Raw genomic sequence first — 23,692 nt, 5'->3', positions numbered from 1 at the left:
CTCAAATTTTTTTCTTAGGAGCAAGGGACACACGCCCGTGTGGCTTACACGGCCAGAAGACACACTCGTGTCTTAGGCCGTGTCCAAATTAGGGTAGCCACTGATTTGGGTCACACGTCCAACCACACACCAATGTACTAGGCCGTGTATGAAGTACAGGGGTCACACGCCCGTGTGCTAGGCCGTGTGCAAAAACCTGGGCATTCTATTTTGAAATTTTTAGGTGCAGGGGACACACGGCCAGACTACACGTCCATGTGCCAGACCATGTATCACACATGGCTGAGACACACACCTGTGCCTCTGCCCATGTGGACGAAAATAGGTCATTTTAAGACCACTTTTCTCACCTTTATTAGCATCAACTTGCACACAACATAAAGATACACTAATATATCCCAACCAAGCAACCAATTCATGTCAAAGTACTTTAGTGTAATTAATAGGTGAAGAGCTGAGACTTAATTACAAATTATTTGAGCCTAATTATATATGCCCAATTGATCCCCTCGCTAGCTTGAGATAACCCGAAATGAATTGTATGTAGAACCAATAATATGGAATGAATGAAAATGATGAAGGAAGAGAAGCACACCGTATGCATCACTATCCACATGGATTTTTTGAATGAGGCAATTAAATTATTTTCTCATAAATTCTAATATGGTAAATTTGTCATGACTTTAACAGAATTAGAATTGAATTGAAAAATTAATTTAATTAGAAAATTAAATTAGTTAAACCAATTAACTAAATTAATATTTTGGGAAATAGAAAATAGTTATTGGGTTAGATAAATTGTAAGTGTTAGATAAAATATCAAATAACACATAATTATATCCAATACATAAAAGACCCAAATTCTGCCCAGTTAAAGAGAGAAGTGACAAACCCTAGTATTTTCTAGGGCATGTTGCCACCCCATGTATTCTACCTAGAGTAGAATTTGTATTTTCTGTTAAAATGTTATTATCTAGTTGGACCTTTTTTGAACATAATTCTTGTATCATTTCCTATAAATAGGAAATATGAGATAAACTATTAACACACAACTTATTGAGCATTGTTATTTTGTCGAAAAATAGTGAACATTTATTTTTAGAATAAATTATATTTTCTAGGAAAAACTCGTAGTTTCTAGTTATAGAGAGAATTAACTTTCCTGTTGAAAGTTAAGAAAAGTTTTCATTCTGTGCACTTGGTTTATTTTGTTTGAGCCCACACTCAAAGGAATTTGGGGTTCCAGGACCAGGATAGTGGCTAAAATCGTTCGATAGAAAGCCAAGATTGACTTAGACTGGTTCGTACAACACAGAGATATAATTTTGGCTAAGAGTTTATTATTATAAATATCATAAGACTCAGTTTTAAGAAAATTTTAAACTTTCACTTTGCTTAAAAATACTATTTTCTAAACCAATTTTTCTAACATAATTCTCATAAGAGATTGGGAATATATATTGATATGAGTCTCCTCATATTATTAAATATTTTTTAGCTATTAATTGATATTTAGTTAAGACATGGGTTGTCGATTATTATGAGATAGTTTTCACAACATTAGGGAGAGAAAATAAACAACTAGATAAATAAAATACTTGGAATGAATTATTATTATCTAAGATCCTCATACAAAATATGTAAACCAGAAGTTCATAAAATAATTCATTTTACAAATCTTACTTCAAAGGTCTCCATTACACTTTTTATCGAGCTTATGCTTTTTTGCTTTGTCTTTTATTTTATCACTTTCTATTAAAGGTATTCATGGGTTAAATGACCTACTTGATCCAATCGGTCCAACCCACTTTAGTTAATATTTGAGTTCATATTTTTCAATTTTGAGCCTACTTGATCCAATCCATTTACTATTTATAAATAATAAAATATAAAAAATGGTTATATCAATATTTATATAATTAAATTTTAATAAAAAATACTTTTTATTTTTTTAAACAGTAAAATGGACATTTAAGAGAGCTTGGATGGGTCGGGCTCAAAATTTTTTTGAAACCAAGTTATAACCTAGTCTAGCCATGTTCATGAACATATCTACTTATTAACCAAATGAACCTTAAACCCTTCCCAAATTCTAACAATTCTAACTTCAAACACTTCTAGCTAAACTTGATCATGAGCCGGGCCATTGACCAGATCCGAAAGCCTGCCCGAAAAGTAAGAAAATTTGAGTAAAAATATTAACCCAAAAAATGAGCTTAGACAAAAAAATAAAACCCATTTTCTAAACACTTACAATTTATCTAACCCAATAATATTTTTTTCTCTAGTGTCATTTTGTTGTTGTTTTGTTACTATTTTGCTATTATATTGCTACTACTTCATTGTTATTGTTTGGATATTGTATAACTTTTACTTTATTATTAATTTTGCTTCTACTTTGAAGGCATCTACTTGATAAGTTATAACCATATTAGTGTTATTAAGTATAGAGATTTTTTTAATGTATTTTCAATTTATTGGGAAATATTTGTTTTAATGTTTTTAATGAATTTGATGTATTATATTTTAAAATTTTAATTTTATATAAAAATAATATAAAAAATTAACACAGATGGGCCGAGTCCGGCTCGAGTTTACCTTTTTTTATCTGGGCCAGGTTTGGACAAAATTTTAAGCCCATTTTTCAGGCCAAGCTCGAACTTAAGAAAAAGACTTAATATTTGAAATCAACCCAACCCGGCCCATAATCAAGTCTACTTCCAGCCATCATATGAACTTTGTGGATAAACAAAACTTTGTTCAATGATCTATGGTCAGCAAATGCATTTACACGCTTTTATCAAAAGGCAGAAGACAACTTACCATGTTGGTTGAGTGCCAATTTCCCTTTCGTCAACGGTAACTATTGAGTATGATAAACATATCAAAAACTATAAACACCTGAACCAATACATTATGACACATGTATCAAACAAACATCAAGTTCTAACTTAATGCTTTAACCATGTATTCTTTCTTCGCGGTAACATTAGTGTATGTTAGAGAGAGAGAAGTCAAATGTAACTAGATTCTCCCAATAGCAAATCAAGCATGTCATCAGGAGTTAGAAAAGTGGTTCCACCAAGAACTAATTCGATATCAGGTCTTCCACTTTCTGATAATGCCTCTTGTGCTTCTTGTACCTTGCCACAATGAACAACAAAAGAATGTTTCATAGTTATTTGGGTTGAAAAAAGAAACTGAAGATTTAGAGTCATCTTGCTAGTCAAGCCGTATAAACATGGGAATACTTATTTGTACCAAAAAAGGTAACACTTTAAGGTGAGATCTTATCATAATGGGATCTTGTGAGATCCTTTTTAAATCAACTACTAAAAGATAGAAATGAGGAAACTATAGCCATTTGATCAAGCCATGTCAGAAACTAGGAAATTGTGTTGGTGTCCTGAAACCTATTAAATCGGTTATTGAATGTGTTGCTTTTCTCTAAAAATCAATTTCTTTCCTTCTTTACATGTTTCTCAATGCAAATCCTACATGGCATGTTCAACGGTGGATTGATTTTCTTTTCCTATTTATTTCAAATGTTGATTTAAAAGGATCCCACTGTAATGGGATCTTTAGACAGATGCCACCCAAAATAAACACAGTTTAAGCAACAGAGATTTCCAAAGGAAGAAAAAGGCAAAAGAGAAGGAAACGCTGTAGAAGATGAAAGAAATTCAGACCTCAACACCGTTAATGCCTCCAACAACAAAAACCAGAATGAGATTTTGGTCTGCTAGACTTGGTTTAGCCTGTAGTATTTTTGAAAACAAAGTTGATCACGTTAAAACTATTAACATATATACAGCAGGCAAGTTAAAGAAAAATCTGTGGAAACTAATTAAAGTTACCTGTCCAAGACCAAATCTTCCAAACCCACTTTTAAACAGTCGACCTACTGTAGATGAATGGTACTCTAATCCTGGTACATCAAACTTGCCCAAAGTCTTTGTTAGAAGCTTATAAAGTAATCCTTTATTTGTGTAAGGATCGCTACTCAAATTGCTTTCCAAACCCAATGGCCCTTTCTTGCTCTTTAAACTAGATAACTTATGAAGATATTTGAAAAGGTTGTCCACTCTATCGCGCAACTCCAACTTAAGCTGCATGTCATCATATTCTTGCTCTTTATTATCATTCTCTTCATCTTCATCTTCATCTCCCCATTTACCCCACTGATCATCATCAAAATCATCAATGTTCAATTCATCTGTTGATGTTTCTTTCGTTACATCTGATTTAGTTTTGTTTAAATTGGCCTCAAGTTCTTGCGTTAGACCATGAAGAAACTTCAACCTAGCCACCGATGGGTTTTCAAGTATAGCATCCAAAATAGCTTCTTTAAGAAAGTGCTCCTCTTGCCATGAAAAAGGGCCACCGGATCCAGAAGTGGGGAAGTTTTCGCCAGCCAATATATAACCAGTAATTGTGAGGAGCAAAGCATCTTGAAAAGAAAGTAGCCCTTGTGAGAGTTCCTTTTTCCCACTCTTTTTGCCATCTGATCCTGCAAAAGCACTCTTATTGATCAGGTCACTTATTTGGGCAGCAAGACTTTGGCTCGTATCCCCAGCATTAACACTCAATATTTTCTCTGCACTGATAAATGCATCCCATCTGGCACTACATGATTCATCAAGGGCAAATAAAGTAGCTGATGCCAACTGGATAATTCCTCTGTTTCTTATTAAGGATGATTGGCTTTTGGTTAATGCTTTAATCATGGTTTTTAATTCTAATTTTGAAGCAAAACCAGGGCGAGTTTTCACATCAATAGTCATACTCTCTCGACGTAGAGTTTCCTGAAGCCACTTCTTCACCAGAATAGCCCCATCTTTCGTCTTCCTATCTAGTATTGCTTCCAAATATGGTGTTCCTTTGAATGTTTCGGTAGAGACTAAGGACCCCCGTAATAGCTCAGCAGGAAAAAACTTCTCATCACTAGCTTTCTTGCTGAGACTAATCAAATCTACCATTTCTGAAGCAGTGTTATAGGAATCCCACCCACAGCGAAAAGCTTCAATGCTATTTGAAAGACCAGAATCATCTATTTCAAAATCTTCTTTGGTTAAAACTTCTCCAATTGGTATCTGAACCTCAAGGGAAGCACGTGCTAGGCTAGAAGGACCAGGTTTAAGTTGGGCCTGTGAGCATTTGATACTTGCAGAGGACGATGTTCTTTCCTTACGAGGCAGAGCTGAAAAGATACGATCTACAAGTGAATCACCATGACAGCATGGAGTAAGAAGGTCAAGGGTACGGTCAACAAGTAATAACCCCACCGTCCGTTTTCGACGCCCTACATCATAGAGACTTGACATGTCTGTCAAAATCTTCCCAATTGTTTTTGACAGATCACCAAGGGAAAAAATTTCCATTTTCAAGTCCATCTACATGTTTTAAAAGAAGACACAATGGTCATGATTCTGAAAAACAGCAAGGCAAGCAATAGTGCAATGTAACAATTGCAGGAGATAGAAGAACAAAGTAAATGTATGGTGAAAAGGATTTTATATATTAAACGATAGTGCAATACAACAAATTGCAGGACATAGTAGAAGAACAAGCTGCATGTATGCTATGAAAGAATTTATATGATCTTTCTTGTTCTTAAAAGTTCCATCCATTTCAAACCAAATGATTATGAGTTTGCCACAGGAAACAAAAGTAATTCCACAGGCTTCATTATACAGCTTTCACAAATATCTGCACTTTGAGTGGTTTCTACACTAAGCTAACATTTAGAAGATATGAAAGTATCTGAAGATAAACATATGCAGATCAATGGGACTTGAAAAATATATATATACATAATGTTACACAAAAGTAAATTTTGGGTTTAAGGCCGCAAAGAGCTTCTTACCTTGGCAGCCAAATGATACAGAAAATGAGCAGTAAGGGTTGCAGCAGGAGGAACCTCATCAACATCAGATGGCAATCCGGTACTCAAGGAAGGCAACCCAGCACTAATAGAATCCTCGTGTTCAGATGATAAGCATGCTTCAGCTATTGATCCCTCAGAAGGTAAGACAAACACTCTAGGTGAAATGGAGGATAAAATCATGGGGAAGTGATGGACAGAAACAATGGGTTTTTGTCCCAAATCTACCATTCCCCGTCTTGGACTATCCCCATATAGATTTTTTCCAGCAGAACTAGCCTCAAGGGAAGGAACATCTTCATTGGAGGTGAACCTGGACCATCCTTCATCTTCAAGTGTCAAATTTCCTTTTGTATTACTATCAACCAACTGACCAGACTTTAAATCAGAATTTTCAATAAGCTCCTCATAATCTTGGAGAAGAAAGGATTGATACTCATGGAATGCATCAGGTCCAAGAGGTGAATCAGGATATGCTGAATGAGCTACCTACATTAGCGACATTCAAAAAGCATCAACCACAATGAACCCAAGAGATAAAGAGATAATAGTGTATTAAGTAAACGCAAAAAGAAGAATCTGAAACATATAAAAAGCATGACACAAGATTCCATCAATCATCTTTGGAGAAGATGAAAATAGAAGAGACTGCAAACTTCAATTTAGTAACCACCTAGTAGTTGAAAATGTCCCAAAACAAGGAACTACCTCTGAGATAGATGTAAATATCGTACAACAATGACCTCCTTGATGCATGCTCAGGCAACGTAGTATAAAACGGTGTGCATCACTTAGTAAACGAGAAGTCATAATTACAATTTTCCTTGCTGATTCAAAACTTCCATTCCAGTCAGCTACCTAGAGGAGAAAGGCAAGTAGCAAATGAGAATTGAAATGAATATGATCAAGGAAAATCTTATAAACATTTCCTAGTAAAACAAACAGGAGTTAATAATTTGCTAGATAACAAATGGGTTCTAGCTGCTGTACATCATTATGTTCTTCCACCTTTATATATCAGTAGTCTAGGTTTAAAACAGGATGGTGCAGCACAAACAATGGATCTGGTGCACAAATTATATCCACAAAAGGTATTAATTAATGGCAAGAAAAATTATGTAGGGAAAAAAAATTGCTAATCAGTTTAAAGATAATGATTGGTACAATTATGTTTTGAGGTGTTTGACATGGCATGCCAGTCCTTGTCTACATTTTAACATCCTGAAATACATAACTATTCACAACATCCTTTCTTTTCTCATATTTGACAGATTTAGACTTACAGCATTCTTTACTTGTTAATAAAATGGAGGAGGGAAACCAGTCTATTTATTTTCAAGTGGACAGAAGACAATAAGCATTCAAAAGAGTTTAGGGCTGGAAGTGCCACAACTAGCTTACCGCATCAAGAGCACACATGTTTTCCGAGCTGCAAACTGCACGCGCTCCAAGGTCCAGGAAAAGAGGAAATGCTCCCATAAGCTGGAAACTTTCCGTGCATCCAGCATCTAGGTATACAATTGCCCCTTCGATGTGTTCTGATATCTAAAATGACAACAGAAAGACCATAACATACTTAATCCTGACACAACAGTACAATCCTTTTTCGAATTTAAACCAGATCTATGCATATTTAATGTTACACTTAAAGAAGGTTTTCTTATTAACACCATATGAACAAAAAAGAAAAGCAAGAAGGAAGATTCGTTACCTGATCATTCGCCGTATTAGGCACCAAATATTGGCATAGCAAATAATTCAGATGTAATTTATAGATAAGATAGAGAAAATGCCAACAAAAATCAAGCAGCAACAGAAATTTCTAACGTTGTTTACTGAAAGTAATACCCATTGTAAGACATGTTTCGATTTCAACCAAGCTTCACGTAGTTGATAATCATAATGAAAATAGAATTTCTTTCAATACACAATTTGATACAAAACGGAGATGCTTAATTCAAAAATAGATTAAATTAAGAACTTACTTGGCGAATCGAATCAAGGCAAGATTTGGTGACATCAATCAAAGCCATCAGATCTTAAACCAAGAGAGAAAATCCGTCAGATAAAAAAGAAGCTGAATTCCAGATAAAATCATTGTTTACAACAGCGACAAACATTGTTGAAATCCAACCGATGAATTTGATTGAAATTAAGGGGTCAGTTTTGAACTTTACCTGGAATGAAACGTTGTATAAAGGTTGGGTGTTGGAAAGCATATGATAATGATATGAGAGGTCTGAGCTCCTACAGACTCTTCTCCAAGCTCTGAGCCTCTGCCTCTGCCTCTACCTTTTGCTACCTATTTTTTCTGTTCTCTCAAATCAATCCTCAATTTTGTCTATTAATTTCGTCATATAATTTTTTTTTATTTCGTCCAGTTAAGTTAATTACTATTAATCTCAGACTCCTTTTATCCATATAATAAAGTTAGCTCTTAAAATCTTAATTTTTTAAAATTTTAATAAATTTAATTTTTAATATTTATATGTTCTGTTAATTTAATTTTAATTTTAATAATTTTCTAAAAAATTAGAAATAATTTCCATGAAATTCAATATATATAAATTCAGATTTATTTATATTTATTACAAAATTTAAAAATATTAAAAAATTATTTAAAATACTTAAATTGTTAAATTTTAATATATTGTCATGCCTTTTTAAATTTTAAATTTTTCTTTTTTCTCCTTTTTTTCACTTTATTCTTTCCTCTCTCTTTCTTTTTTTTTTTTAAATATTTTTCTTTCTTTTTTCTTCGCTTTATTCATTAAATATAGAATGTCCATCAAACTCTTCATGTAATGCATTGAAAGTTATCCAACCTATTCTCCAAATACAGCATGAAGTGCCCATATAACTATGATACCCTCTAAAATGCAGTTAGGTCATTATATCTATTGTAAGAAAATAGGAACTCCTGGATTAACTCGGATTTAACTAATATTAAGTTATTTCATAAATCAGGAAAATAACTTATATTAATAAATAATTTAATTTGTTCATAGTTTATTCTAGTCTATTATTCTTATTCTTATTATTTTTGGATTATTATTATTTTATAACATTTTACCATATTTTTATTATAAAGAATTCAATTTGTTCACCCCAAGCCTACGTGACCAAAGCGCACTTGTAGTGAAACTGAAAGCGACATGCATGTTTGTTTGGTGGAGCACGGTCGTTGGTCGTCAGACTTTGCATCAAAAAAATCAAAAACCATAGGAGGAGCCTATAGCATTGCCGCATGCTATGGCATATGGGACAAGGACAAACGTGTTGAAACAAGCAAAGCAATTTCCAAGAGATACATACAACTAGAGACCAGTCTTAACAGGTAAACCCTGAACGATATGGCTAATTGCGTCTTCACTTCTCCATCTCCATTTCAACTTCATACTCACATTAGATCCTTCTCTGAATCTCTTCTCAAGTTTCCTTCACCGCCTGTTTTTCGTCCCCGTTTGACTCGAAGAATCTTTTGTAATTACGATGGTTCCAATCGTAACAACCAGACACAGTCCTCTTCAAATTCAGTTCAGCTCTATCGGGATTTTGAGAGGTATAATTATGTCCTTCTCTTCTTCCAATCCTGGATTTCTTTTATGGCTTCTTAATTTACCTATCGGCTCTTCTCCTGGTGTGTTTATGTTTTCAGATTACTTACCGAGACCGTAAGACAATCGCAAAGTGCTTGGGGTGGTTCAAGCAATTGGAGCCAAGTCGAGGTTTTACCCGATTAGTGTATAATATCATGTTTATTCATTATAGCCCATAAACTGTTCACGATTTTATTAAATTTGCGAAATCAGCTTTTTTTTTATTATTAACTCCATCTTCAACAAAATTTCACCTAATTGCTAGCTTATTAATGAGATTACTTTGATGCATACAGGGCGCATGGGTTCTCAAACCCAAAGGCTTAAAACCTAAGTCAGTTGTTCACTTTGTTGGTGGTATATTTGTTGGAGCTGCTCCTCAGCTTACCTATCGTTTGTTTCTGGAGCGCCTTTCGGAGAAGTAAGTCTCTTCTATTGCTACTCAGTTGCTTGCTTTCAAAAGAATTGATTGAGGGTCTCGAAAATTGACATTGATTGTGTGATAGTAATTGTACTGCCTGTAATTTATTTGTAAACCATTTGGAGTCATTCTTCTTAGCACCCAGTTTGTTGTTGATAATACTATCTTTGATCAGCCTCTTGACCTAAACTGCGATTTAATCTAAATAGAGCTGGACACTAAACAAGGTTGTCCTACTGGGAAATAAGGGAATTCACCATTTATCCTTTTCCTATAATGAAGGGGCGTTTTGGTGATTGCAACACCATATGCTAGTGGGTTTGATTACTTCTTCATTGCCGATGAAGTACAGTCCAAATTTGACAGGTGTTTACGATTTCTACAAGAAACAGTGAGTTTTTACTAAAATCACCCCTTCATTTTTCTAAATTCATTTATGAATGAAACTGAAAATGTGACTTTAAGCTTCACAGGGGCATGATCTTCCTACTTTTGGTATTGGCCATTCTTTGGGTTCTGTCATCCACCTTTTGATTGGTATTACTAGATCTTCTATCATATTCATCCTAAGCTTGTAGCTGATTTTGTTTGCAGTGGGTTTTTTGATTAATGAATTCATTGTACAGGTTCAAGATATGCCATCCCAAGGAGTGGGAATGTGTTAATGGCATTCAACAACCAGGTAGTTCACCATCTTATTGTGCACATCTAAAATTACTGAAAAATGAGGCAAGTTACATCATATGTGTGATTATGGAAGTGTCTGCATAGTCCTAAATCAAATTAGTCCATCAGAATTATTTCAACTTTCAATTTGCATGTCAAGGAAATTTGCAGGAAACTTAATATTTAAACGTTGCAAAATATTAGTGAAAGGGTCATTTTTTCCTTCTCTTTTGTGACTCTGATCTCAGTTTAAGCAAATAAATGAGATGGATAAGATCAACTTCACTTTGTTTATTTCGTGTGTCCTTTAAGGCAGAAGCAATCTGCTGATCTCATGTTGATATTTTTTTTAGTCTGCATTTGTCATCTTTTATTCATCCTAAGGTAGCTACCATATACCTCCTTTTATGAATTGAAATGGGATTGAAAATATACTTTATACCCTCGCAGGAAGCAAGCTTAGCTCTCTCATGGCTCTCACCTGTTCTTGTTCCAATGGCCCAAAGCATTGGACCATTTCTATCACAGATTGCATCGTCACCCACAATCCGCATGGGGGTATTTTTTTCCTGCATTACATGCAATGATGCAAATAATGTTTTCTAAAGCACTCGACTTGCACCTACTTTTTTTAATAATAACCACAACTTCTAATCTATTGATTAATGTTATATTTTTGTTTATGAGATTTTTAGGATTTTAAAATCATGGATTTCTTGACCACATGCTACTTTAGATAAACATTTTCATTTTGAGATTGCCTGTTCCTCCCTTTGAATGCTTTATTTTCTTTTATTTACCAGAATGAATACTTTAATTTGTTACCATTGTAACATTGTTCTTTGTTATGACTTCTTTTTTCGATTTTTGATGCTTCAATACTTCTTATGCCTTGACCTATCTGAAAATGTGCTCAAGGAATGAAAATATCAAATCTGGAACTGCAAACATGATTTTACATGTCTGACTTGGTGACAAGAGTTTGATCTTTGTGTCACTGAAGAGCCAATGATAAAACCAAGAGAATTGGTTTCACCAATGATGATGTAAGTGAGGATGCCACTCTAGAAGTTCTTGAGGCTCAATGACCTTTTTAACCTTATTTGGTCCTTTGACCATGACAAGTCTTTTTTAACCTTTAGAGAGCTTGTCAGCCTTGGATTTGGCTTAGAACGTATCTTATCCTTTTTTATAGTGGGCCTAAGAGTGGGACAGATAAGCATGGGATTTAGAAAAACCAAGGATGATCTTTAAGGAAGTGTCTAGGGAAAAACTAGGAATCCACAGTGAATGGACATTGTGAGAGAGAATGAATGAAATTGGAGAAAGATGAAGTTAAAAGGAATGAAAAAAAGATAAAGAAAAAAGTGATGAAGAACAGAGAACAAAAGCAGAATTATGGAATATTATAACCAATTATGATGTGACATCATAACTATGTGTTACTGTTTTGCCACAAATTTTCATTTTGGATAATGTGGAAATTTTAGGTTTTGTTACCATTAGATACTGAAATATATATTTGCATGCCATCACATGATACTATCAACGTTCTTATGAAAAATAAAGTGATGGTTAGGATATCACATTGAATATCATTTTAGTAAGTTGCTACCATTTGACTAAACTCTATTTATAAGTGACCTTTTTTTTTTACTTGCCATTTTCTGTCCGATTTTGAAGCATGAAAGTTTGATATGAGGAGTGCTTTTCCTTTGTTTTTTTTTTATCCGACCTAAAAGGAATGATATTATTGTGTGAAATTTGTGTCTAAAGCATCTTTTTCATTTTCCTCAAATATATCTTCCATTTACGACACTTCATTTTGTTTTTTCTACCTTGAGTATGTTCTTTATATACGGTTCTGGAATGGATGACTAAACCCTTTTTACATCAACTACTTGCAGGCTGAGATGACACTAAAGCAAATCGAAAGCCTTAGTCCTCCCATTATGAAGCAGGTTCTCCCCCTTGTTGAGCAACTTCCTCCCTTGTACATGGACTTAGCCAAGGGAAGAGAAGATTTTTCTCCAAAACCTGAAGAAGCTCAACGACTTGTATGTAAAATCTCCAACTCTTTTATTCCGAGGTTGTTGCATTTGACATTATTGTTTATTCTTGTTTATCATATCTCTCAACCTAGGCAAAGTGTATTGTCTACTTGTTTCGTGCTTTGATCTCATGGTAGATAGATTTGAGCCATAGCTAGACCTTGTGACACGTGGTTTAGGTTCTTATAAAACCTTTAAAATATTTTCATTTAAAAACTTAATTCTAGACCATCTACTACCTGCAAGTGTATGGGTCATTGTCAAGTAATAATTATAGCGAAATACAATTTTGGTGTAAATGGAAGTATTGCAATGATCAAATCCATAGGACGATTGTGAATTACTACAATTTAAGCTTACTTACTAAAATGGAACTCTAATAAACTAATTAGAGCTTCAATTACAAATGTTAGTTCATTCTTATCTTGGTAACAAAATCAACAATATATGAAAAGACATGAATTTAGCTACTTTCTTTGATTATCTAAAACTTAACTAGTGTTAAACTAATAATGGATTGAAAACTTGAAACTTGGATGGAAGTATGGTTGATTGGTGATTTAGATTCAATTCATAATTTACTTATTCAGTATCCATTCTTGTCGATTCACATATTAATGACTATCGAGTTGTAAGGTACCTAGGACTCTATAAAGTTAGAAAAAGAAAAAGAAGAATTAAAAGATTGAAGTTTGAATTTTCAGCTTGATTATTCCCTCAAGCTAGGTGGATATTTATACTATAGGAAATGTACAAAAAAGAAAAGAAATACTGAAATTACAGTAGAACCCCTAAAATTGAGCCTATAATCACTATAATTTGCAACATATAATTTCTACATTTTACAGCTTATAATTCCTATAATCATGACAGTTCCCCTCAAGCTGAAGCATATATATCATATACTCCTAACTTGTTACATATATACAGAATAAGAATCAAATATTACTCTACAATTAAGTTATTTGGAAAGTTTACTAATGGGAATCAAGTTGTATGGGCATTTTGGGGCATATAAAACTGACAATAACATAATAGAAGGCAGAGAATGAATTTCTCCTTACTCTTTGATGACTGTTTAAGATCCATTAGCTAAGGTAACTGTAGAAGAGTTAAGAGAAGCAAGAGTAGAGAAAAGGTCTCTATTACCAGAAATGTGATTAAAAGCACCCGAGTTAAGTATCCAAGAGCCATTGAAGGAAAACTATGTTAGGCAAGCAAAGGAATTACCCTATTGAGAAACAAAACCATTGAAGAAGGAGAATGTTGTTTCGATTCTTGATATTGCAAGTATTCGTCATAATCTGCCCCTGTTAATGTGACTGATTTTGTTCCTTGAGCTGGGGCATTTGGTAGTGGAAGAAGTCTATCTCCTTGAGACTGAGTCATGTGAGCAATGAGGTCAGTTATGATGAGTATTGCAAGGAGGTCATCCACGTGACTTCCTATCACAATAAGTGCAACGGGATTTGAATCCTTTGCCCTTCCTCTTTTGATTATCCCCTTGCTGATTAATTTTCTGTATTGCTAACACAAAGCATTCAATCTCAATCTTGTTGGAGGAAATGCAAAGTAGATGAGCAAACGCATCTTCAAAAGTAGGAATGATTGGACTAGCAAGAATTTGATCCTGAACTGTAGCCAAATATGTGCCAAGTCCTATCAGGGCTAATACCATGAAGAATTTGTCTCTTTGCTGTTTTTGATCATTAACATTTTCAGAAAGAGGCATAAGATAGTTAAATTCATGTTTTAGAGATCAACTTAACCCAAATAACTAGTCATATCCTGTTGATTTTGTTTTAAATGGACAAGATTTGACAGCCTTCTGTAAATAGGTTGAATATTGTTGGTAATATAGTGTATTAGCCTTGGTTCGAACTTCGTAACAAGTTTTGCATGAGTGAAATAAAGTTATTTTGGCTTAAGAGAGTGCCACAACAAACTACATAATTATGCATCGATTTTCATCCACACATCTGCATTTTTCTCATCATTCTTTTGGCATCATTCTCTAAATGATCTTTATACCCTTGTCCCATAAACCATAACTCAACAAATGCAGCTCAAAAACATAATTATCAGTACCTTGTAGTTTAGCAAAAGTAATAGCAAGAGAAATAGATATGGAGGAGAAAATGGGTTTGATAGAATCTAAAACCTCAGACATGTTTAGCGAAGAAACAAAAAAAAAAAATGACAAAGTCAAAATGAAAAATAGAGGTACCACTGGAGTTGGATGGGTTGGGTAAGAGGTCTGGAAAAATCGTGTCCAAAAAACAATGACCAGAGGTGGGCTCATGTGTGAAAAGGTTGGGTGTTGTGAGTAGAGAAAAAGAAAAAAAACCTAGTGGCACTTGGATTTACCAACTAGGCTCTGATACTATATAAAATTAGTAAAAAAAAGAGTGAAGTTTGAATTTTTTGCTTGATTATTCCCTCAAGTTAGATGGATATCTATACAATAGCAAATGCACAAAAAATGAAAAGAAATATTGGAATTACAGCAGCTATAATCCCTAAAGTTAAGCCTTTATAATTCCTAAAATTGAGCTTATAATCTCTACCATTTACAGCCTATAATCCCTATAATCATGCCAAATCCTTATAATCATAACACTCTCGCTATCATAAGCTTCCAACTAAACACCAAATAGCTTCACTCTCTAATTTGATCCTTCTAGGATAATTAAACCTAAATTCTCATTGAGTTCTCCCTTAAGACGAGTTCTCTCATGCATTTTGGTTAGTTTTAGCTCTCTCAATACTAAAGTTGGAGATATTCAATTGATTTAGTTAACTAATGTCAATTTTCGATTGTTCCCTAGTTCATATAAATTAATGGGTGTCAATCTTTAAATCAATTTTAAGCCCCATCATTTGAACACATTAATCATGCTTATCAACAAGTATCTCAACCAAATCAACTCAATTACTCATCAACCCTAATCAACCAATAGGAAATTTAGCTCATAATTTGGAAAATCAATTGAAGCAAACATAAATATCTTCACTAACAATAATTATTCAAGCTACAAATACGAAAAGGTGTTTAGGAATGCTCATAATCCGAAGTGAAACTCCCTTCTAGATTGACACTCGAAAATCATTCTTTGTCCAATTGGTTCCCTTCATCAAATGGCTCAAATTCAACTTACAATCCACAAAAACTAGAGAAAACTACTGAAAATTACAAAAGTTTTACGAAATTACAAAGTTCTAATGAAAGTCTAAAGAGAACTAATGTGGAAGTTGAGAGAAAAAAAATTCAGAAACTACTTTTAACCAACTAATCAGCCTAAGAAATCTAATCTGATCCAGAGTAATGGTTTTTATGCTCCAAGGCATGGAAGGATCGAAAAGACTGATATGCCCCTGCTTAATTCTTCCAAAACCACTGATTTCCTGCTCAAAGGCAGCATGGCATTGCAACACCACAACCCGATGTCGCAACCCCGACTGGGCTGTAAGGTGGCGTTTGCTCCCTATTTGACCGTACTTCATGGCCATGTTTCCTATACCAAAAGCTTGGAATAGAAACTATTTATGTACAGTTATGATATTAACTAAAATTCTAATAAAATGAAATGAGAATGCCCTAAAATTTGCAAATGGAAAATTAACAGAATCAACTGAAATAGTCCTTTTCTGGTGGCGCAGCACCACAACTTCATCAAATTTTACTCAATTTTAAGCTAAAAGCTACCATAAACACAAAATGCAAACACGGACACAAGTTATGGGGCAATGGGAGGGAAAATCTGCGTTTAATAGCAGCTCTTTTCCCTTGTTTCTTGTTCATCCTATTATATTGATTCACTTAAGCTCATAAAAAAAGCATGAAACCTTAGGATCCTTTCTTATAGGGTTTAACAATATTCTGCTTACCTTTGTTTATTCATCATCTCTTTTAATAGAGATTTCGTATTGCAATAATTAAGGAAAGTCATATCAAACTAAATAAAGACATACTCTTTACCTACATAGGCGTCCACAACTCCATCCCTGTTTGAAAAAAAAAATGCTTCTTGCTCATTTTTGCTACTCTACTTCATTCTGAATGTTAAGGGCAATGTATATTAACGAGGGAAAGAGTTGATTGGTTGCTAATTCTGGCACTTCAGCCATATGCTTTTGTAGAGAGGCAATGGTTTTTACGTATATGCAACTCTAGAACACTGATGAAAAGCATGTTAAATCTGAAGATAGTTTAGTTATTAAATTTAGGTTAAAATATGTCATAGGTCCCTTTACTCTTCATATATTTGGAATTTAATCTCTATATTTTTATTTTAAGGAATTTAGTCTTTTTACTTTTTAGATTTCAAAATTCTGATCCAATTGTTAACACTCTTAATTTTTTTCTGCTAAATTAATTGGTATGACATTTTGAAATAAAAAAAAAAACTCACTTTACAACAATGCAATTAAAAAAATGACATTGCAATAAATCTGAATTTAACAAAATAATTTTAACAATGTTAACAGTTGAACTTGAATTTCAAAATCTAGAAATAAAAGTATAAGAATTAAATTGCAAATTTACTAAGAGTACAAGGACTTATGACATATTTTAACCTTAATTTTATTGCGAAGTACTTCAAACTGCAATGTCCTTCGGATATAACCTTAGGCTAAACTGTTACACTTCTGCTTTTTGAGTTTCACATATTTTTTTCAGATAAAGTCATACTACGGCATTTCGAGAAATCTTTTAATAAAGTTCAAGGATGACTCGATTGATGAAACTCCAAAATTGGCTAAGGTGCTAAGTTCAGAGTCAGCCATCAGCTCAATGCTAGACATGTCAATTCGATCATTACCAGGAGATCACGGGCTTCCTCTACAACAAGTAATGCTTGTAATTTACTTTACAATGCCTTTGCATGAATGGAAATTACTTCGGATCATTTCAGTATATGAATTTTATAAGACTAATGTGCTTCAGCCTACGCTTGGGATTGCTTTTCTTGCTGGAAACGGCGAGCAGTTTTAGTTATACATATTATTTATATTGCAGGCTCTTCCAGATGTTCCACCTGCAATGGCAGATGCAGTAAATCGTGGAGGTGAGCTTTTGGTGAATCTGAGTGCAGGAACACCATGGGAGACTGTAGCCAAAGAGGTCAGTAATACATTAGGTGTTGAGTCGAGCATTATACGTGCAGAGATTTCAAAGGACATGAACAATCTTGTGGAGGTGATCACTTCTTGGATGGCTTCAAATTCAGGTACAAAACTTTTTAGGCCTTGATACGCGTCCAGCTAAAATCATCAAAGGAACTATTTTATTTTGATCATACTGCATTGGTGAGATTTGTAGTGTAATATAGAATAGTAGAAGAATATTGCCTCAGATTCATTCCCCTCTTTGACATTTATGTATCATAGCAGGGAGGGATGTCCAGTTTCACACACATATGATTAGCCATGAGCTTCCACCAATTTGTAATTAGCAATGCTTGTGTGTATATAATATACGGGTGTGTAGTGTTAGTCTGTGTATAGAATTTTCGACGATGGGATAAACAAGTACATTTTGACAAATTTGTTAATGCATTATTTTAGTTTCTATTGCTTTTAAACTTTAATTCTTAAAATTCTTTTTACATAGATCAAACATGGTTTTTTTGAGTGACCAAAATAAAAGCGACCTAGAAATTAGATGATCAAAATGAAATTGTAAACATAACGTGAACATGATTTTCAGTAATGGGATAAATAAGTATAATTTGACAAATTTATTAATCCATTATTTTAGTTTCTATCGTTTTTTCACTTTAATTATTAAAGGTTTTTTATTTATTTATTAGATAGATCAAGACTTAAAAAAGATTTTTTTAGTGATCAAAATTATAATGATTTAGTAGTTGGATAGCCAAAATGAAAATGTAAACATAATGTGGACATGATTTTGTGTGTTCAATAAGTTGTTAAGGTTTAACGCTTGAGTGACTAAAATGAAAGTGTTTTCTAATGGCAATTATAATTGTAATTATTTTTTTGTGATAAAAATAAAAACGCACTAAAAGTTGAGTGACTAATTGGGTAGTTTACTCTAATTTTTAAATAGATTAGTATTATCTGAACTCTATTTTTAAAAATTAATTAATTTAAGTTTTAAAATTTTAAAGAGTATTTACGAAGGTCAAAATTTCGTACTTATAGATAAATAAAATGCTAGACCTGTTCTAATTTAAATAAATAGTGTGAAAAGAATTATAAAAAGAAAAAAAAAAGGAAAGGAAAACTCTATTTTAATTTATATAAATACTGGACCTGTTTTAGTTGGCTTTTTATGCTTTTTTGCTTTTCTCTTTCATAAGACTTGTAAAGAAAATTAATAATCAACAGTACACAAATCTTCATTAGATGATTGTTGTTAGGTGCAAATTCATTGTTGTTGTTTTGTGTGTATAGTGGGGTAGAATTAATCCAACAGAAAGCACATGGTAATTAACTACCTATATGCTTCAAAATTATGAATTTAATACTTTTAAATTAATCAAATTTAACGTATTTTTTTAAATTCATCATTTTTTATTTTTATACCTTTTGATTTTTGAATTATTATTCCTAACAGAATTTTTTTTAAATTTAATTACTAGTCTATATGTACAATTGTAAATTTAATTCGTATTCTCCAATTAAATTATTCTAAATCTCTATACTTTTTAAAATTTAAAATTTCAATTTTGATGCAAGTGATAATTGTTAATATATCAACTAAATTTTTAGTGAGTAATATGTAAAAATAATAAACTAACATGACACTAAATATATGATAATAAATTAGGCACATCAGATTTTGAAAATAGAAAATTTTAATATACTTAACCGTTATCGTTTAGTGAGGACTAAAATTTTAAAATTTAAAATTTAAAGTATAGATATTTAATCCACAACTTTCGCAAAGTACAAAGACTAATAGGAAAATTTAACCTAACATTTCTAAAATAATAAATAATAATTTCAATGTAGGCTAATTTTAAAACCTTCATTTAATTATTAGGCGCATTCGGGTAATTAAAATGTGCTTGAACAGTAAGACTAAAAGCATAGTCCATATTTCCAATATGCTTTTGTGTGTATCTATTGTTTTTCATGATAGAGATATAAACCAAGACCAAATCGAGCACAGGCCCTGCAGAATGCTATTTCCTCTGCTGCGCCAACTGGATCTTCTATGTCAGTGTCGCTAAGTGATACTGTCCCTGTTGACTCCCTATGTGCCTTCAAAACCACAGTAAACATAACACATATATAACAATACCATCACAATACACATAAATAACAATATTATTAGTAAAACTACCATAGAGACTTCCGTACAAGAAATCAGATTGCATTTTATCCTTTTTACTACGCTAAATCAAAGAGCAAACTATTAAAAACTGATGTAGTTGACAGAATAGCAATACAATTCCACATGACATTCCACATTATTCCTCACGATGACATACAGGGACAAATTTTTAACAGTAAAAATAGATAAAATTTTTAACAAATTTGATTTAACATACATGAACTAATTTACTATTTTTCTTGTAGAGGAAGCAAAATACAATCTTATTCCCAGTACAAGAGCTTCCATAGTATTTTTACCCAATACTATCACAGAAGCAAGCAAAAAGGACAATAACAAACAACAAAAAATATGAACATGGAAAATTGGTGCCGGCCACTGGCTACATTCATTTTTCCCTAAATGTTCCACGTATTTGGAGGATCAAACCCCCATATCCAATGATAGTTGGATATGTATATATCCCGCACATAATTCAAGGAAAATGGAGTGTGAGAATCTAGTTAATTCCACACCAGTTCTGGCCAGTGCACCTTGTTCTGGTAGTAAACCAAAACATTTCTACATTCTTTTCTGCAACAGTGAAAATATTGGCATATATCGATCACATTGGCTCATTCCACCCAATTCTAGTCATATCAGCCGGAACATTGTGCACCACTGGTGCACAAATAAGAAAAAAAATGTAAAATTACATATATAAGACAACCTTCTTGTTTAATGTATGAGATCTTTTCTTTTTCCATGGATTTGTCAAATGATGAATTTTTAGCTGTGAACTTTATTGGAGTATTTTATACAATTGATAAATATTCTATATGTGAAATTTATTTAATTTTTAGTCAATTGATACTTGTAAATGTTTCTAAAAGCATATATGAAATATTTTTCAAAAATATTGATAAATCCAAAACAGTATACCAAAACAGACCAATACCGGTATGCATCAGTTCCAGTTGAAAAACAATACGTCCATCGGCACGGTATTGAATACCTTGGTCAGAACATAATTGATAACTACAATGAACATAATTAGGGTTTTCTAAACTTGGATTACCGAATCACAGTAAATGTATGATAAAGGATTCTTCTAGTTCGAAACACTTCTCCACTGTTATAGCCAGAATTTCTGAACAATCCACACTAATTAAATGCCTCGGGATCCTTCATGAGGTCAGTTAAAAATACTATGGCAGAATATTCCAAAAAAAAAACACTATGGTAGTTTCATTAAAAGCAGCAGCTACTTAAAAAGAAGTGCCTTTATAGTTTTATTAACATTTAGCTTTCAACCTAGGATAAAATGGGATTTTGACCCTATATTGTGATATTGTACCTTATAACAACAAATATTTGGAGGGAAGCTATTATTCAAGGACCACCTTGATATACTGAATTTGAGGCCTGCCAAAGTGAACAGTGGTGTAGGATTTCTGATATGATTCCATGGATATGATACTTTGGCTTCTTTTCCTTGGTGGTAACTTCTAGAAATCACCTAGGACTAAAGCTTAAGAAGCTTACTTGTCAAATGTGACATCAAAGACATAGTTATTACCAATTCAAGCAACGCCAAGGCTAACTTTTATTGAAGCTTAAGAAAAGATTCCGAAATTTTGGCTGATGTCGTTGCAACCCTACTAAAAACCAGCATCTAGTTTCATATGACAGAACTATCATGTGCTCCCAGAAAAGGAAAGGGTCACTAGTAGCGTTCTATGCTATAAATGATTTTGATTTTCCTCATCAATGATAGTAGGTTTGAGATCTTAATACCTAGTGAATATTGAGATAAAAAAAAATTTCTTGAGCATCATTCCAAAGAAGATCATATAAATTATAAAGAAGATAAAATGATAAAAAAGAGGAAATGGAAAGAAACAAGAAACTAAAAACAGTTTCTATAAAATTAATTAAGTAAATATTTTATAGGTTTATAAATTATTTATAAGTTCAAAAAAATTCAAAACATAATATTAATTATTTCTTATTTTGTATTTATTTATTAAAACATACATCAAGAGAATGACAAATTTTAATTTACACATCATATGGCATCTGTCATTTCATGGCCATTTTCTAATAGGGATTTAGTTGACATAAAGCATGCCATAAAGTTTGAGACCAGTGGTGCTTAATTGAACTACAATTATATTTAGAATTTTACAGTTACATCACAGTTCAGTATCTGAAGTTCCACCTCCCCCCCCCCCCCCAAAAAACTTTAAACTTTTGCTTTCAAGCCAAGTTAATTGATTTTCAATTGGGAGTTGAGTATTTTCCGAGACATTCTACTTCAGATAGTGTGATTGTATGACGTAATCAAAATGCGTGGTGTAATCAACCCTTTGTGCGATTAAGGAATTCTACACATGATGCTTATGGTTTCTTCTGTTCTTGGTTGTGCATGCAATCAAGGAACCAAAGGAATGAAGCTTAGGGATCATTCCTTTTTTATTCCCCTTTTGCTTTATACAAATTAAGCTATTTATTTGAGAATGAAAGATTATTGTTTTCAGTTTTCCCAAAAGCTAGTCCCGTTAGCTGTCATGGATCAGTCTCACTAAGCCTCGATATACAAATATATATATCTATGAGAATCCCCTACAAGCCTCACAGTCCCTATCAGGCTATTGGATCATTCATATGAATGATATACTCAGCATCATCTCATCTAACAATAAATCTGAAAACATGGAACTAACATTGAATAGAAAACCTTAATGATTGTAGGCAACTCAGTCAAGATAGCTCCTTGCCTCCTTCCTATGAAATATATTATTTTTAGTTTATATTTCCCAATGAACTTAAAGGTGAGGCCAAATGTTCCTAGAAAAATGGGGACAGAAAGGAAGTAGAATGTAATATTGTTAGGTGTTTATAGTAAGGATGATGTTTTTATCATATAATTATAGGATATAGAAGTAAAAGTGAGGAGAAGAAAGCATACTTCTCCATCAGATCCTCGAATAGTGAGTCGATATACAACAGTGATAGTTCCATTCTCAGAGAATATAACATCACGTACTTCTCCACACCATCCTGTGAGAAATATTGAATCAGGTTTGCAATTCAAGGAGGATATACAAAAGGAAATCAAAGGAAAAAGGCAAACCAGGGGCGTAGAAGCTCAACATGCGATTGGCATGGTACCTGAGGCAATCAAACAAGACCAGGTCAGATCAGATCGACTGATTTATCAGTAATAAGATTCCGAAATTCAAACATAAAAATTTAGCGGCAGTACCAAGGGAGAAAAGTGGAAGAAGAATCAGAAGGAGGCTTGACGATGTTATCAGGGATTCGCTTGTTGAGATCGCGAAGGATTTCAACTAGAGGACGAGTGATGTACGAAGAGTTTGATGCCGAAAACGACTTGTTGAGTGGCACAACGTAGTTTGAATTAGGGACTCCCTTTTTAGCATCGCTGCTACCATTATTGCTGCTTCTGCTGTTGCAATGGACAAGGCCGATGAATCGCGATCTCTCCCAGCTCTCGCCCCCGATTACCAACCGCCGCCCATTCCTATTGTTACTATCCAACACTAGCTGTGGAGACCATTGTGAGAGGAAGACGCCACCGCCGATTCGCAATTGTATTGCCATTTTTTCCAATGGATTTCCAAGCTCGTTTGGTCAAATCCTTACTGCCCTATATTTTTCTTTTTTTATTCCCTTTGCTTACTTGTTCTACTTAGAAATGGCAACTGGGTGGGTGGGCTGGGCTGGGCGGGGCGGGTTTTGCCCCGTCATCCCCTATATCTC

At 33.4% G+C, this 23,692-nt stretch overlaps 3 protein-coding genes across 8 annotated transcripts; 1 reads left to right on the top strand and 2 right to left on the bottom strand.

Moving 5' to 3' along the window:
• Positions 1 to 2,745: 2,745 nt before the first annotated feature.
• Positions 2,746 to 8,256, bottom strand: LOC107888515 (sec1 family domain-containing protein MIP3). Of its 2 annotated transcripts, none has more exons than XM_016812649.2 (8): positions 8,062 to 8,256; positions 7,870 to 7,922; positions 7,286 to 7,429; positions 6,593 to 6,742; positions 5,867 to 6,373; positions 3,858 to 5,393; positions 3,690 to 3,758; positions 2,746 to 3,143 (listed from the first exon to the last, which is right to left on the bottom strand). In XM_016812649.2, exons 2-8 carry the CDS (start codon positions 7,915 to 7,917, stop codon positions 3,015 to 3,017), a joined length of 2,583 nt encoding a protein of 860 aa, XP_016668138.2. In that variant the 5' UTR covers positions 7,918 to 7,922; positions 8,062 to 8,256; the 3' UTR covers positions 2,746 to 3,014. The 2 variants fall into 2 exon arrangements, with proteins under 2 accessions (XP_016668138.2, XP_016668139.2); XM_016812650.2 differs by having other exon boundaries at positions 7,870 to 7,961; positions 8,062 to 8,244.
• Positions 8,257 to 9,083: 827 nt separating this feature from the next.
• On the top strand, positions 9,084 to 18,193 carry LOC107888516 (uncharacterized). 4 transcript variants are annotated; one of them, XM_016812652.2, is made up of 11 exons: positions 9,093 to 9,446; positions 9,543 to 9,612; positions 9,780 to 9,904; positions 10,187 to 10,295; positions 10,378 to 10,441; positions 10,531 to 10,586; positions 11,021 to 11,128; positions 12,478 to 12,627; positions 17,303 to 17,482; positions 17,642 to 17,852; positions 18,016 to 18,193. In XM_016812652.2, the coding sequence occupies exons 1-11, from the start codon at positions 9,238 to 9,240 to the stop codon at positions 18,075 to 18,077; spliced, it is 1,344 nt and encodes a 447-aa protein (XP_016668141.2). In that variant the 5' UTR covers positions 9,093 to 9,237; the 3' UTR covers positions 18,078 to 18,193. The 4 variants fall into 4 exon arrangements, with proteins under 4 accessions (XP_016668144.2, XP_016668141.2, XP_016668142.2 ...); XM_016812653.2 differs by having other exon boundaries at positions 9,124 to 9,446; positions 17,303 to 17,473; XM_016812655.2 differs by lacking the exon at positions 11,021 to 11,128 and having other exon boundaries at positions 9,084 to 9,446.
• Positions 18,194 to 19,599: 1,406 nt separating this feature from the next.
• Positions 19,600 to 23,692, bottom strand: LOC107888517 (DNA repair RAD52-like protein 2, chloroplastic). 2 transcript variants are annotated; one of them, XM_016812656.2, is made up of 4 exons: positions 23,175 to 23,692; positions 23,043 to 23,080; positions 22,878 to 22,969; positions 19,600 to 19,854 (listed from the first exon to the last, which is right to left on the bottom strand). In XM_016812656.2, exons 1-4 carry the CDS (start codon positions 23,531 to 23,533, stop codon positions 19,714 to 19,716), a joined length of 630 nt encoding a protein of 209 aa, XP_016668145.2. In that variant the 5' UTR covers positions 23,534 to 23,692; the 3' UTR covers positions 19,600 to 19,713. The 2 variants fall into 2 exon arrangements, with proteins under 2 accessions (XP_016668145.2, XP_016668146.2); XM_016812657.2 differs by lacking the exon at positions 19,600 to 19,854 and adding an exon at positions 22,122 to 22,756 and having other exon boundaries at positions 23,175 to 23,598.

Source organism: Gossypium hirsutum, chromosome A09 (assembly GCF_007990345.1).
Source record: "Gossypium hirsutum isolate 1008001.06 chromosome A09, Gossypium_hirsutum_v2.1, whole genome shotgun sequence".
Lineage (NCBI taxonomy): Eukaryota > Viridiplantae > Streptophyta > Magnoliopsida > Malvales > Malvaceae > Gossypium > Gossypium hirsutum.
This window is presented reverse-complemented; position numbering and strand designations above follow the sequence as displayed.